This window comes from Macaca mulatta, chromosome 1 (assembly GCF_049350105.2).
Source record: "Macaca mulatta isolate MMU2019108-1 chromosome 1, T2T-MMU8v2.0, whole genome shotgun sequence".
In the NCBI taxonomy this organism is placed as follows: domain Eukaryota; kingdom Metazoa; phylum Chordata; class Mammalia; order Primates; family Cercopithecidae; genus Macaca; species Macaca mulatta.
In genome coordinates this window covers 229,656,487-229,669,663 of record NC_133406.1, presented here as the reverse complement: position 1 = coordinate 229,669,663, position 13,177 = coordinate 229,656,487, and the positions used below count along the sequence as shown (strand labels likewise).

Here is a 13,177-nt window from a genome sequence, read left to right as displayed (position 1 = left end):
TGTGGCCCAGGCCCTGCCCAGGGTGGGGAAAGGGGTTGGCAACTCAGGCCCATGCCCATGCAAGGAGGGTTCTTTTTCTGTCCTCCTCCCACCGTTGCGTCCTGGAAGGCAGGAGTTCAGCACCTTGGAGAGGGGACAGCCCCTGTCCTCGCAGTCCCTGGTGCGGGCGCCCACATCTGCTTTCTCAATTTGTCCACACGGGAGGCAGGGCATGGTGGGAATTTGAACCCAAGCCTGAATACCTCGAGTGGGGTCAGGGCATAGTCACCGGGCCAGTGTTAAGCTCCTGGTGTGCTTAAAAAGGCCCAAAAAACTAGCCCTGCTACCCCTTCCTGTATTTTCCCTGGAGCACCTGGATGGGACCTGACTTACACCTGTGAGTGGCCTCAATTCTGAGGAGGTTCCCGGGCAGCCCCACCCTGACCTCCACTGCCTTGGGGGGCTGTCACCAGTGGTCTTGTGAAAGGTTTGGTACGGCTATGTCAGCTTCCCAGGACAGTTCTGGGTCCCACATGACTGCGGTGATCCTCTGTGCCCCAGGCTATCCACGAGGGCCCACCTGCAGCCCCAGGCCTGCAGCAGACCCTTGGGGGTCAGACAGCAAGGCCCCTGCAGACCCTCACCCCAGAGGCGCCCAATGAATGTGGCCCTGCCTGGGCCCAGCCAAGGTCAGGAGACACAGAACTCCAATCTTTGCTATAAATACACGTGTTTGGTGAGTGAGGGGCAACAGAAGGCAGAGAGATGGCGCTGTACACAGCTGGTATAGGCTTGGAGGTGGAACGCCAGAGAGACAGACACACAGACAGTCCGCCTAGCAGGGCAGGCCGGGCAGCATTCTGGGGCTTGTAACACTTGGTTGGTGGGCGAGAGCCGGGAGGAGGTCTGGCCCAGGGCTAGAGGGGCCGAGGCACCCTGCAGGCTCCAAGGTCCGAGGTCCTGGGTGGCATCCGCGGTGGCACCTGGGCTCAGCTCACGTCATTCAGGGCCTGGAGGGACACGAGGCCAGTCAGGAGGGTGCTCTGGGTCCCTGGGTCCCCCCACCTGGCCCCACAGGCCACCCACCTTGCGGGCAAACTCGGGCAGCACGAAGGCGGCGCGGTGCACGTCGGAGTTGTAGTACTTCAGCTGCATCTGTGCCACCTGGTGCTGCGTCAGCGGCTGCACCGGCTCCTGGAAGTTGGTGCTCTGGGGACCGGGCCGGGGCACATCAGGGGGGGCACTTTGTTTTTTTTTTTTTTTGAGATAGAGTCTCACTCTGTTGCCCACGCTGGAGTGCAGTGGCGTCATCTCAGCTCACTACAACCTCTGCCTCCTGGGTTCAAGTGATTCTCCTGCCTCAGCCTCAGGTACACGCCACCACACCCAGCTAATTTTGTTTTTGGGTTTTTTTTTGTATTTTGAGTAGAGATGGAGTTTCTCCATGTTGGTCAGGCTGGTCTTGAACTCCTGACCTCAAGCAATCTGCCCGCCTCGGTCTCCCAAAGTGCTGGGATTCCAGGTGTGAGACACCGCGCCTGGCCTGGGGACGGCTCTTTTTTTTTATTTATTTTTTTTGAGATGGAGCCTTTCTCTGTCCCCCAGGCTGGAGTGCAGTGGTGTGATCTCGGCTCCCTGCAAGCTCCGCCTCCCGGGTTCACGCCATTCTCCTGCCTCAGCCTCCCCAGCAGCTGGGACAACAGGCAAACGCCGCCGTGTCCGCCGTTTTGTATTTTTGTATTGTAAAAATACAAAAAATAATTTTTTTGTATTTTTAGTAGAGATGGAGTTTCACCGTGTTAGCCAGGATGGTCTCCATCTCCTGACCTCGTGACCGCCCGCCTCGGCCTCCCAAAGCGCTGGGATTCCAGGCGTGGCCACCGCGCCCGGCAGGGGAGGGCTCTTTATTTACGACCACCTTCCCCCGACCCCCACCCGTGGGCGCCCCCATCTCACCGGGTTCTTGCTGCACAGCATGAAGCCGATCTGGCCGCTGGGGTAGGTGGGGATGGTGCAGTAGGCGTAGGCCACCACGGGGAACAGGGACTGGCAGAACTGCCGCATCTCCTTGATGAGGTCCAGGTGCAGCCACTGGCACTCACCTGGGGGCCCCGAAGCATCAGCATCTGGCAGGGCCTGCCCTGCCCCGCCCCACCCGCCCCGCCCCACTGCTCCAGGCCTGTGGCTCACCCTGGCAGCAGAGGACACCATCTTCCTTGAGGGCCGTCTTCATAAGCTGGTAATAGGACTCCTTGAAGAGACTTTCGGCGGGGCCTGGGGAAGGATGGAGGGAGACACACTGAACACAGTCTGGCTGAGACCTCCAGGGCCACTCTTACCCCGCGACACAGACCCACACAGCTGCCAGGTGGCCAGAGCCAGGATCTGAACCCAGGTCTGTGGGTGACAGGCTCCACACCTGAGTCCCATTCTTGGGGGAGTGTCATTGGCACCACAGCAGAGGAACCTCTACCCCAGGCCTTGGTCTATGACTAGAGCCTGCCCCCACTCCAGTGCTGACCAGTCCAGAGCAGAGGGGAGGCTGAAGAGGACACAGGGGCCTCAGTGTCCCAATGCCAGATCCCCACTCTCCTTGGGGCCCAGCTTGTGAACTCAGGGCAGTGGCCTGGCTCCTGCCTACTGTCCTGAGCCATGTTTCAGAGGGCAGGTAACAACTGAGAAGGGAAAAGTACAGCTCTAGTTCAAGGGGCGGGAGGCTGCTCTATCCTCGACTCTGAAGGCCTGGGGGAGGCTGACCTCCAGACCCGCAGCTGTCAGAAAACCCTGGGGCCCATCCGCTGCTTACCCATAGGGTCTGAGGAGTCAGTGATGATCACATCGAAGGCATCCTGATTCTGTTTCATGAACTCAAAACCGTCACCCACATGTAGGGTCAGCTTCGAGCTAGAGTAGCCAATGGCCATGCCTGGCAGGAACTTCTTGGAGACTTGGATGACATCCTGGAGGGGATGGGAGGGACCAGACTGGGCCAAGGGGCTGGGGGACCTGGAGCCAGACACAGCCACGTGGGACCCTCCAAGTGCCTCACAGGCAAGTGGCCTTGGCCAAGCCCTTCCTTTTTCTTTTTTTTTTTTTGAGACAGGATCTCACTCTGTGGCCTAGGCTGGAGTACAGTGGCATGGATCATGGCTCACTGCACCTTCGGCCTCCAGGGCTCAGGTGATCCTCCCACCTCAGCCTCCTGAGTAGCTGGGACTTCGAGTGTGTTCCATCATGCTCGGCTACTTTTTTTGGTAGAGATGGAGTCTCCCTATGTTGCCTCGAACTCCTAGGCTCGAGGGATCCTCCCACCTCGGCCTCCGAAAAGCGCTAGGATTACAGTTGTGAGCCTCCACAGCTGGCCCCTTTCAGGAACCTCAGTTTATAATGTGTAAAGCGGGAAAAACTCTGGTACCTCTCTTTCTCCTCGAGAGCCGGCTCTTGCCTGTGGCTTGAGCTCCTCTCTCCCATCCCTACCCGCTCCTTCCAGACCAAATCACCCTGTCTGAGTGGCTTTCTTGTCCCTTCTTATTTATTTCTTTTCTTTTTTTTCTTTTTTGAGATGGAGTCTCACTGTGTCACCCAGGCTGGAGTGCAGTGGCGCGATCTCAGTTCACTGCAAGCTCCGCCTCCCGGGTTCACGCCATTCTCCTGCCTCAGCCTCCCGAGTAGCAGGGATTACAGGCGCCTGCCACCATGCCCGGCTAATTTTTTGTATTTTTAGTAGAGACGGGGTTTCACCATGTTAGCCAGGATGGTCTCGGATCTCCTGCCCTGGTGATCCACCCGCCTCAGCCTCCCAAAGTGCTGGGATTACAGGCGTGAGCCACCACGTCCGCCCAGTCAATATTTTTTTGAGACAGAGTCTTGCTTTGCTGCCCAGGCTGGAGTGCAGGGGCACGATCTCAGCTCACTGCAACGCAACCTCCTGCCTCAGCCTCCCAAGTAGTTGGAATTACAGGCGCATGCCACCAAGTTCTGCCATTTTTTTTTTTTTTTTTTTTTTGTATTTTTAGTAGAGATGGAGGTTTCATCACGTTGGCCAGGCTGGTCTCAAACTCCTGACTTTGTGATCCGCCCACCTCAGCCTCCCAAAGTGCTGGGAGGCGTGAGCCACCATGTCTGGCCATTTGATGTCTCCTTTAACTAGGACATCAGCTCCTAGGGGGCAGGGACTGATCTGTCTACTACTGTCCCCGTACCCGGGCAACACCTGGCACGTAGCATGATTTTAGTGAGCAGCTACTGAGCGTAAGGGGTAATGTACTAATAGTTGAGCTGTCTCTGGGCCCTGCCGGGGGATGAGATTAAAAATCAGCTTAAAAATCAGCTTAGTCGACTGGGCGGGATGGCTCACGCCTGTAATCCCACTACTTTGGGAGGCCAAGGCTGGCAGATCACCTGAGGTCACGAGGTCCAAGACCAGCCTGACCAACATGGAGAAACCCCATCTCTACTAAAAATATAAAATTAGCTGGGCATGGTAGCGCATGTCTGTAATCCCAGCTACTTGGGAGGCTGAGGTGGAAGAATTACTTAAGCCTGGGAGGTGGAGGTTGCAGTGAGCCAAGATTGTGCTACTGCACTCCAGCCTGGGCAACAAGAGCAAAACTCCGTCTCAGAAGAAAAAAAAAAAAAAAAATCTGCTTAGTCTTACTAAGAACTCGCCACGCAGGTGCCCTCACCACCTGCCAGGCTCTCTGCCATCTGGTTTTCCTACTGAACCCTCCCTGACCAGGTGTTTTCCAGATGGGGAAACAGGCCCCACCTGCCTTGCTCAGGGGTGTGCACCCATTTCAAGGGAACAGCTGGCCGGCGGGAGAACCAGGACTCAAACCCCCCCCCCAATTGGCTCTATGCCGGCACTCACCTCGTCTATCTCACACTGGACCACAGACTCCACGGAGGGGTGCTTCACCACCTCACGCAGGACACCTCCATCTCCGCCCCCGATGATCAGCACCTGGGAGGAGGGGGCAGTAAAGGCAGGGGCCCTGGCAGAACTGGGCGCCCCCAGGACCCAGAAGCAGACCCCCTGGTCCCTCGGACCCACGGGCCTCATCATTTTCTACCCTCGGAAAATCTTTCGTGCTGGTGTCCCCTTTCCTGGAAGTTCCTTCCAGGGCTGCCCTAGGCTTCCGAGGCGGCGTCAGTGTCGGCCCCCACCTCTCTGCGGGACTCCCTGGCCTTGCTAGCACTTTCTCTGACAACCGTGCAGGCAGCATCTGGGAAGAGTCCGGGGCACACCTGGGGCCGCCCCTCGTCCGGCACTGTTCCAGGGAACACTGGGGTACCTTTCGCGGGTTGGGGTGGCTGCAGAGAGGCAGGTTGGCGATCATCTCCTGGTAGGAGAACTCGTCCCTCTCCGTGCACTGGATGACACCGTCCAACACCAGCACGTTGCCATAGGTCTTACTGCGGGCGGAGTGACAGTCAGGGGCCTGGGTTCTCTGGGGTGGGGAAAACATACCCCAAGCCGCCCTGGGTGAGGAGGGTCTCCCCACCCCGCCTAGGGGTCCCAGGGGTGAGGAGCGATGATGACACGTGGCGAGGAACGGCAGGCGGGCCGCCGGGTGGAGGCTGGGGTGGGAACCGGGGTCTACTCGGGCTCTGACGTATCCCGAGGCTGACACGTGGAGCGGGGCGCAGACTCCGGCTCCCCCGCCCAAGAGGCCAGCCCGCAGCCCCAGACCCAGCCCAGGGAGGCGGGGTGAGGGGTGGCGAGGGAGCCAGGGCAGGACGGGGTCCGGCCGGCTTGGGTCCCGGCGTGGAGGGGCCCGTGAGGCGGGCAGCAGGCGGCCTGGGCTGAGCCGAGGAAGCCGGCGCCCGCGGGCAGCGGCGGTACCTGCGGAAGACTAGGATGTCCTGGTAGCGCGAGCGCCGGTGGTGGAGCAGCTGCTCCACCTGCAGCGACAGGGCCTGGCCGGGCCACAGACTGCAGGTCTCGCGGAACCAGCCCTCGCGGATGGCGGCGGGGCCGGATGCAGCGGGGCCATCGGGGCCGGGCTCCATGGCGGGCAGGCGGGCGGGCGGCGCGGGGCGCGGGCCCGGGACTGCAGGCCGCGCGGAGCCGCAGCACAACGGGACCAGCTCCGCCCGCCGCCCGCGCCGCAACCTAACCCGGGCGCGGGGCGGGGCCTGCCGGCGGGGGCGGAACCCGCGCTCTCCAATGGCAAAGGGGCCTCGCCGGGCGCTCATTGGCCACCGGCACGCAGAGCGGCGCGGAGTGGCTGGGGGGCGCCGTCCGTCGGCGGCAGCAAGGTAGTGCGGCCCGCTGCAGGGGCCACGTGGGGCCCGGCCGGGGCCGGGCTGCCGGGCAGGGTTCCGGGGCGGGCTGGACCGGCGGAAGGGGTCTGGGTCCTTCCTCCGCCTCAACCAGCCGGGGCGGTGCACCACCGGCCTCTGCTCCCTTCTCGGGGTTGGGAAGCACCGAGGGCCGCTAGGGACTGCGGGACTCGGGCTTGGTGCGGAGTGCGAGAGCGCTGGGACGTGCGGATTCGGGAGTCAGCCTTTGGGCTGGAGACACGGGAGCGGGCAGCTACAGTGGGTTACGTTGTTGCACGGAGCGAGTAGAACGTATCCCTCGCTGCGTCCAAAATCTGGTTCCTTGTTGGATTTGAACAGATTATGTGGCTTGTCGGGGCGAACTGAGGGTTTTTATTTACTTGGAAAGAATCATCACAGTCCGCGAATTAACAAGCTGGATTTAGCCATTTTCCCTTAGTTCCTCTGAGCCATGAGCCTATGGCTGTTGAATACGAGAGAAGTGCTTTTCTAAACGAGTTTCTAAATTTACCAAGTGTCCAGGAAGAGGCCCAGAACATACATATTCAGCACCAGAAAAGACTGGCACGCAATTTTTCTTGACAAACTGGGTCTTGCTCCTTGAAGGGTGGGTGGGAATGTGCTTTCTGTTTTTATGAGAATGTCAAAGAACTTCTCAGAATCACATTAAGCATGCTAATTACCAAATATTAAATGCTAATTGTTCTACATGCAGTTCGAATGCCAAGGAAGATGAAACTGGTATAAGCTACTCTTGACATTATGTCAGGGATGGTTTTGACACGTTTTGCAGCCTCCGCCTGGAGGTGGGGAACGTTTCCTGTGTCGTCCCCAGAGCTGAGTAAGTGTTGTTTATCGGTGAGAGCAAGCCTCAAGCCTAGGCAACAATGTGCCTTGCTTGCCTTTAAGCCCCTTCTAAAGGGGAGGTAAACCAAGACCGCTAAAGAATTGCTGGGTGCCGCGATGGTTCACCCCGGTAATCCCAGCACTTTGGGAGGCCGAGGCGGGCAGATCACGAGGTCAAGAGATCAAGACGATCCTGGCTAACATGGTGAAACCCCGTCTCTACTAAAAATACAAAAGTTAGCTGGGCGTGGTGGTGCGCGCCTGTAGTCCCAGCTACTCGGGACGCTGAGGCAGGAGCATCGCTTGAACCCGGGAGGTGGAGATTGCAGTGAGCCGATATTGCGCCACTGCACTCCAGCCTAGCCTGGCGACAGAGCGAGACTCCGTCTTAAAAAAAAAAAAAAAAAAAAAAAAATTATTGCTAGGCATAGGCTGGGCGCGGTGGCTCACGCCTGTAATCCCAGCACTTTGGGAGGCCAAGGCGGGTGGATCATCTGAGGTCAGGAGTTCAAGACTAGCCTGGCCAACATGGTGAAACCTCGACTCTACTAAAGATACAAAAAATTAGCCAGGGTGGGGGCGGACGCCTGTAATCCCAGCTATTCGGGAGCCTGATGCAGGAGAGTCGCTTGAACACGGGAGGTGCAGGTTGCAGTGAGCCGAGATTGCGCCACTGCACTCCAGCCTGGTGACAGAGCAAAACTCCATCTAAAAAAAAAAAAAAAAGAATTGCTAGGCAGCTGGGCACAGGGGCTCAGGCTTGTTAATACTAGGATTTTGGGAGGCCGAGGCAGGACCACTTGAGCCCAGGAGTTCGAGACCAGCCTGGGCAACATAACAAGACCCTGTCTCTAAAAAAATAAAATAAAAAATAAAAAATGCTAGGCAACAGCTTCCATGGACTTGTTCCAGGAACAAAGATTATTCGTGAAAGGTCCACATAGTGGGTAAGAGTCAGCGTGTCCAGTGCTACAGGCTTGACTGGGTTCAACCCTGTACTTCGGTCAAGGTGTTCGCCTACCTTGCCTGTACTTCCTCGAAGACATTTCTGCCTCTGGATTGTAACTGCCTGTGTACTTGTCTGTGTTCCCTGAGCCAGATCATAAGCTCTGAAGCTGAGGATGGTGGCCATAGATGGCAGGCCTGCATGCAGCCAGGTGCCTTGTGGATCAGCTTGCTTTTAGGTGGTGAAGGACTGACCGTAGACGTGGCCCTGGCATTCCAGGGCACTGCATAGGGGCAAGTGGAGGGCCAAGTCCATCCCATCCCTTCTACAAGCTGGACAAAGCTGCTCCGGCATGTGGGTCCTCACATGACAAAGGCTCACACATTGACATCCTTTGTCTTCCTGTAGAGGGAGTGGAACTGAGGCCTCAGCCTCCAGCAGGAACAGAACTTGAGACCTCTGGGCCAGAGTGCACAGAGATCGCACAAACCTTCCAAGTTCAGAGAAGACCCAAACCCTGAATTACAGACAAAAAAGCCCCCAAATGTATAGCACTGTGAATCCAAAAATACCACCTGACTTCAGGTCACGAGGAAGAAAAACTGATTTTGCCAGAAGTAGCCATTACTGCACAGCCCAGTTACAATCACAACTGACGTTAAAGTCAGGCCAGATGACTACAGAAGTCTACAGAAAAAAAACCAGGATTGGCCATGTGTGGTGGCTCATGCTTGTAATCCCAGCAGTTCAGGAGGCCGAAGGGGGCGGATCGCCTGAGGTCAGGAGTTCAAGACCAGCCTGGCCAATGTGGTGAAATTCCATCTCTACTAAAAATACAAAAATTAGCTGCCATGGTGGCACGCACCTGTCATCCCAGCCACTCGGGAGGCTGAGGCATGAGAATTGCTTGAACCCGGGAGGTGGAGGTTTCAGTAAGCCACAGTCGCACCACTGCACTCCAGCCTAGGTGACAGAGCAAGACCCTGTCAACAACAACAAAAAAAAACAAAAACAAAAAAACCAACACCAAAAATCAAAACAAAAAACAAAAACAAAAAAAACCAGGATTGAGAAAATCAGGCTTTAGCATGAAATGTTTCTCCCTAAAATTCAGACCAATATACCTCAAAAATCCAGTTATAAAGCTTAAGTGTCTAGTGGGTTAACTATCCCACCCAAGCTCCTAAAAAGTGTCGTTATAAAAGGAAAAAGGGGAGACAGGGTAGAGGAGAGAAAGGTGGGCCAATGGCTGCTGTTCAAGGGAATGGTTTAAATGGGGCTGCCACGTGGTTATGTGTCTGTCACAAGAGGCTTGTTAGGCAGTTAGCACTTGAGTCATTTTTCTAGCCTTCCATTCAGCCAGGCAGACAGCTGTGGTTATGAGTGGGAACAATTTTGGCCATTACGTGGTGTGGCTTGGTTGAAAATGCCCATGGCAAGCTGCCTAAGGCACCACAAACAGCAGCATACCTCCTTGAGCACACAGCCTTCCTGCTCATAAATTCTCTCTACCTCCAACCCAGCCAGCCCTGCCAGATCCCTTTCCCTTCCTCTTGGAGCACAGGCCCAGCCATGGACTCCACTACTCAGTCACTGTACAGTTTCTGACCCACACACACCCCTTTATGTGCTCCCCATCCTCCTTCGTCCTGTCCCAGGTGCTCCCCAAGTGACCTGACATTGAGCTCCAGCTGTTCTTTGAACACCCGAAGACCATCATCTCTACCCCATGGCTCAAGAGTTCTGGATTTTGGGGTTGATGGATCAGTAAACCTGCGCAAACAGCATCTAGGGACTGACACTGGGTTGCGAACTTTTTATTTGGCAAGATTGACCATTTGAAAAGATCTTAAACTCCTGTCTAAGGTTCCTGTCTTTTAAAAAACAAACAGAAGGCTGGGCGCCATGGCTCAGGCCTGTAATCCCAGCACTTTGGGAGGCCAAGGTGGGTGTATTATCTGAGGTCAGGAGTTCAGGACCAGCCTGGCTAACATGGTGAAATCCCATCTCTACTAAAAATACAAAAATTAGCCAGGCGTGGTGGTGGGCGCCTGTAATCCCAGCTACTCGGGAGGCTGAGGTAGGAGAATTTCTTGAACCCAGGAGGTGGAGGTTGCAGTGAGCCAAGTTCGTGCCATTGCACTCTAGCCTGAACGACTGGAGAGGGAGACTCTACCTCAAAAAACAAACAAACAAACAAAAACATCATTACAAAGACAAAACCAATATGGAAAACTTCCAAAGAAAGGGTGCAGCATTACTTCAACTCTCTGGGAGACTGTTTTCATTCGTCTCTAACCAGTGGTAAGACCAATGCACCCGCTCAGCCAGGCTCAGGCCTGTGGCTTCAGCTAACAGTGGTTCTCAAACTTCAGCAGGCAGAAGAATCATCAGGAGAGCCGGGTGAGCACAGCGGCCCCGGCAGCCTCCTGGCTCTGGGTGGCACTGGATTCTTTCTGACAAGCCCCCATCTGGGCTGTCAGAAACCTCCGCTTTGAGCAGCGCTGCCAGAGAGCTCTCTAGAAGTCCCTTGCTCCTCAGGGTCCAGTCTGAATGCCCCTTTCACGAGGCCTCTCAGGCCATCCTCAGTAGAAAAGAATTTCTCATTTTGGCCGGGTGCAGGGGCTCACGCCTTGCAATCCCAGCACTTTGGAAGGCTGAGGCGGGCGGATCACTTGAGGTCAGGAGTTCGAGACCAGTCTGGCCAATATGGTAAAACCCCGTCTCTACTAATTAGCTGGGTGTGGTGGTGGGCGCCTGTAATCCCAGCCACTTAGGAGGCTGAGGCAGGAGAATCGCTTGAACCCAAGAGGCAGAGGTTGCAGTGAGCCGAGATCGCGCCACTATGCTCCAGCCTGGGTGACAAGAGTGAGACTCTGTCTCAAAAAAAAAAAAAAAAAAAAAAAAAAAAAAATTTCCACCTGTGAGGCCGGGTGCAGCGGCTCACGCCTGTAATCCCAGCACTTTGGGAGGCTGAGGTGAGTGGATCACCTGAGGTCAGGAATTCGAGATCAGCCTGACCAACATGGTGAAACCTCGTCTCTACTTAAAAATACAAAAATTAGCCGGGTGTGATGGCAGGTGCCTGTAATCCCAGCTCCTTGGGAGGCTGAGGCAGGACAACTGCTTGAATCTAGGAGGCAGAGGTTTCAGTGAGCCAAGATTGTGCCATGCCATTGCACTCCAGCCTGGGCAACAAGAGCGAAACTCCGTCTCAGAAAAAAAAAAAAAAATTCCACTTGTCAATTTTTTATAGCAGAGACTGCCATTTTTGGGCAGTGACTGTTCTTTGTCCTTCGATGTCTGTTCTTCCCAAATTCTATAATAGAACCCTGGGCTTTTAGCTGGACACATGGATGACTGAAATAATGACATTTCCTAATATCCCTTGCTGTGGTCATGTGACTAAGTTCTGACCAACGGGAAGTTGAAATGGGCAATGTCCTATTCAAAGAGATTGGGTGCTCTTCTTTCCTCCTCCCAGCAGATGGGAATGAGAAAGTAATGGCTGGAGCAAGGGCAGCCACCCTGCATCATGAGGCAGCAGCCTTGTATTCGAGCTGAGGATGGTAAAACAATAGGAGTCTGTGTCTGATGATCATGAGCATCACACTAGCTCTGGACCAACTATATTTACAAAAGAGGAGGAAAATCATCTCTCTTGTTAAAAGTCACTCAAATCATCTCTCTTGTTAAAAGTTTGGCTTTTCTGTCATTTGCAATCAACCTAGTCCTAGCTAATACAAACTCCAGCCTATCTTAGGACAGGGCTGTTCTCTGCTGTTCTGCTTGAATGGGAGCTCTCTGACAGCAGTGATGTGTGATTTAGTTTGGTACACCCCAAAGGGTATCATATACAGTTGGCAGTCTCAATACTTGGTGGGATGCATTTCAAAGAAAAAAGGTTCCTAGGTTAAGTATTTGTAAAAACCAAAGTAATGGCATTCTGTGCTTATTAGCCCATCTCAGGATTAAAATAAAATGAAATTCTAAAGAAATTATCAGAGGCCGGGCGCGGTGGCTCAAGCCTGTAATCCCAGCACTTTGGGAGGCCGAGACGGGCGGATCACGAGGTCAGGAGATCGAGACCATCCTGGCTAACACAGTGAAACCCCGTCTCTACTAAAAAATACAAAAAACTAGCCGGGTGAGGTGGTGGGCGCCTATAGTCCCAGCTACTTGGGAGGCTGAAGCAGGAGAATGGCGTAAACCCAGGAGGCGGAGCTTGCAGTGAGCTGAGATCCGGCCACTGCACTCCAGCCTGGGTGACAGAGTAAGACTCCGTCTCAAAAAAAAAAAAAAAAAGAAATTATCAGAGATTGGGTCACAAATTTATACAAAGGTTCAGTGCTGCATTATTAAGAATAGTACCAAAAATGAAAACCTAAATGTTTAACAGTGGGGGTTGGCAAAACTAAATTTTAGATTGAGAAAAGTGTCACAATATAAACTTTCAAGGTGAAAAATGATAGAAACCTAAACCCAAGATATATTAAAAAGATGTATCTATATACACATAGCAAAAGTTTACAAGGAAATACAGCAAAATGTTAAAGATTATCTCAGTTGGGCGTGGTGGCTCATGCCTGAAATCCCAACACTGGGAGGACAAGATGGGAGGATCGCTTGAGGCCAAGAGTTCAAGACCAGCCTGGGCAACACAGCAAGACCCCGTCTCTATAAAACATAAGAAAAATTACCCAGGTGTGGTGGCATGTGCCTGTAGTCTTAGCTATGTGGGAGGCTGAGGCGGCAGGATCACTTGTGCCTGGGAGGTCAAGGCTGCAGTTAGCCAAGATCACACCACTGCACTCTAGACTAGGCAACAGAGTGAGACCCTATCTCATAAAAAGAAGAAGAAAAAAAACAAAAACAAAAACAAAAAACAAAACATCTTTGTGTGGCAGGACTACAGATGCTTAAAATTTTCTCTTTGTATTTTTCTTTTGTTTTTGAGAGAGTATTGTTCTACTGCCCAGGCTGGAATGCAGTGGTGTAATCTCAGCTCACTACAACCTCTGCCTCCTAGGTTCAAGCGATTCTTCTGCCTCAGCCATCCGAGTAGCTGAGATTACAGGTGCTCACCATGCCTGGCTAATTTCTGTATTTTCAGTAGAGATG

General features: G+C 54.2%; 1 protein-coding gene and 1 long non-coding RNA gene across 4 annotated transcripts; both read right to left on the bottom strand.

The window, feature by feature from the left end:
- Positions 1 to 692: 692 nt before the first annotated feature.
- Positions 693 to 6,096, bottom strand: SRM (spermidine synthase). Of its 3 annotated transcripts, none has more exons than XR_013414205.1 (8): positions 5,825 to 6,096; positions 5,274 to 5,394; positions 4,850 to 4,942; positions 2,786 to 2,939; positions 2,170 to 2,253; positions 1,915 to 2,081; positions 1,066 to 1,222; positions 693 to 989 (listed from the first exon to the last, which is right to left on the bottom strand). XR_013414205.1 is itself a non-coding variant. In XM_077993497.1 (8 exons), the coding sequence occupies exons 1-8, from the start codon at positions 5,989 to 5,991 to the stop codon at positions 969 to 971; spliced, it is 957 nt and encodes a 318-aa protein (XP_077849623.1). In that variant the 5' UTR covers positions 5,992 to 6,096; the 3' UTR covers positions 693 to 968.
- Positions 6,097 to 6,311: 215 nt separating this feature from the next.
- On the bottom strand, positions 6,312 to 10,972 carry LOC144336331 (uncharacterized). The gene is made up of 2 exons (XR_013407986.1): positions 9,676 to 10,972; positions 6,312 to 6,488 (listed from the first exon to the last, which is right to left on the bottom strand). It is a non-coding gene; the product is annotated as an uncharacterized LOC144336331 (long non-coding RNA).
- Between the last annotated feature and the right edge of the window lie 2,205 nt (positions 10,973 to 13,177).

Coding starts and splice junctions, on each gene's coding strand:
- SRM (XM_077993497.1), bottom strand. CDS start 5,991: ATGGAGCCCGGCCCCGATGGCCCCGCTGCATCCGGCCCCGCCGCCATC. Junction 4,943..5,273: donor GCCACCCCAACCCGCGAAAG/GTACCCCAGTGT, acceptor CCCTCCTCCCAG/GTGCTGATCATCGGGGGCGG. Junction 2,082..2,169: donor TGGTGTCCTCTGCTGCCAGG/GTGAGCCACAGG, acceptor CGGGGCCCCCAG/GTGAGTGCCAGTGGCTGCAC.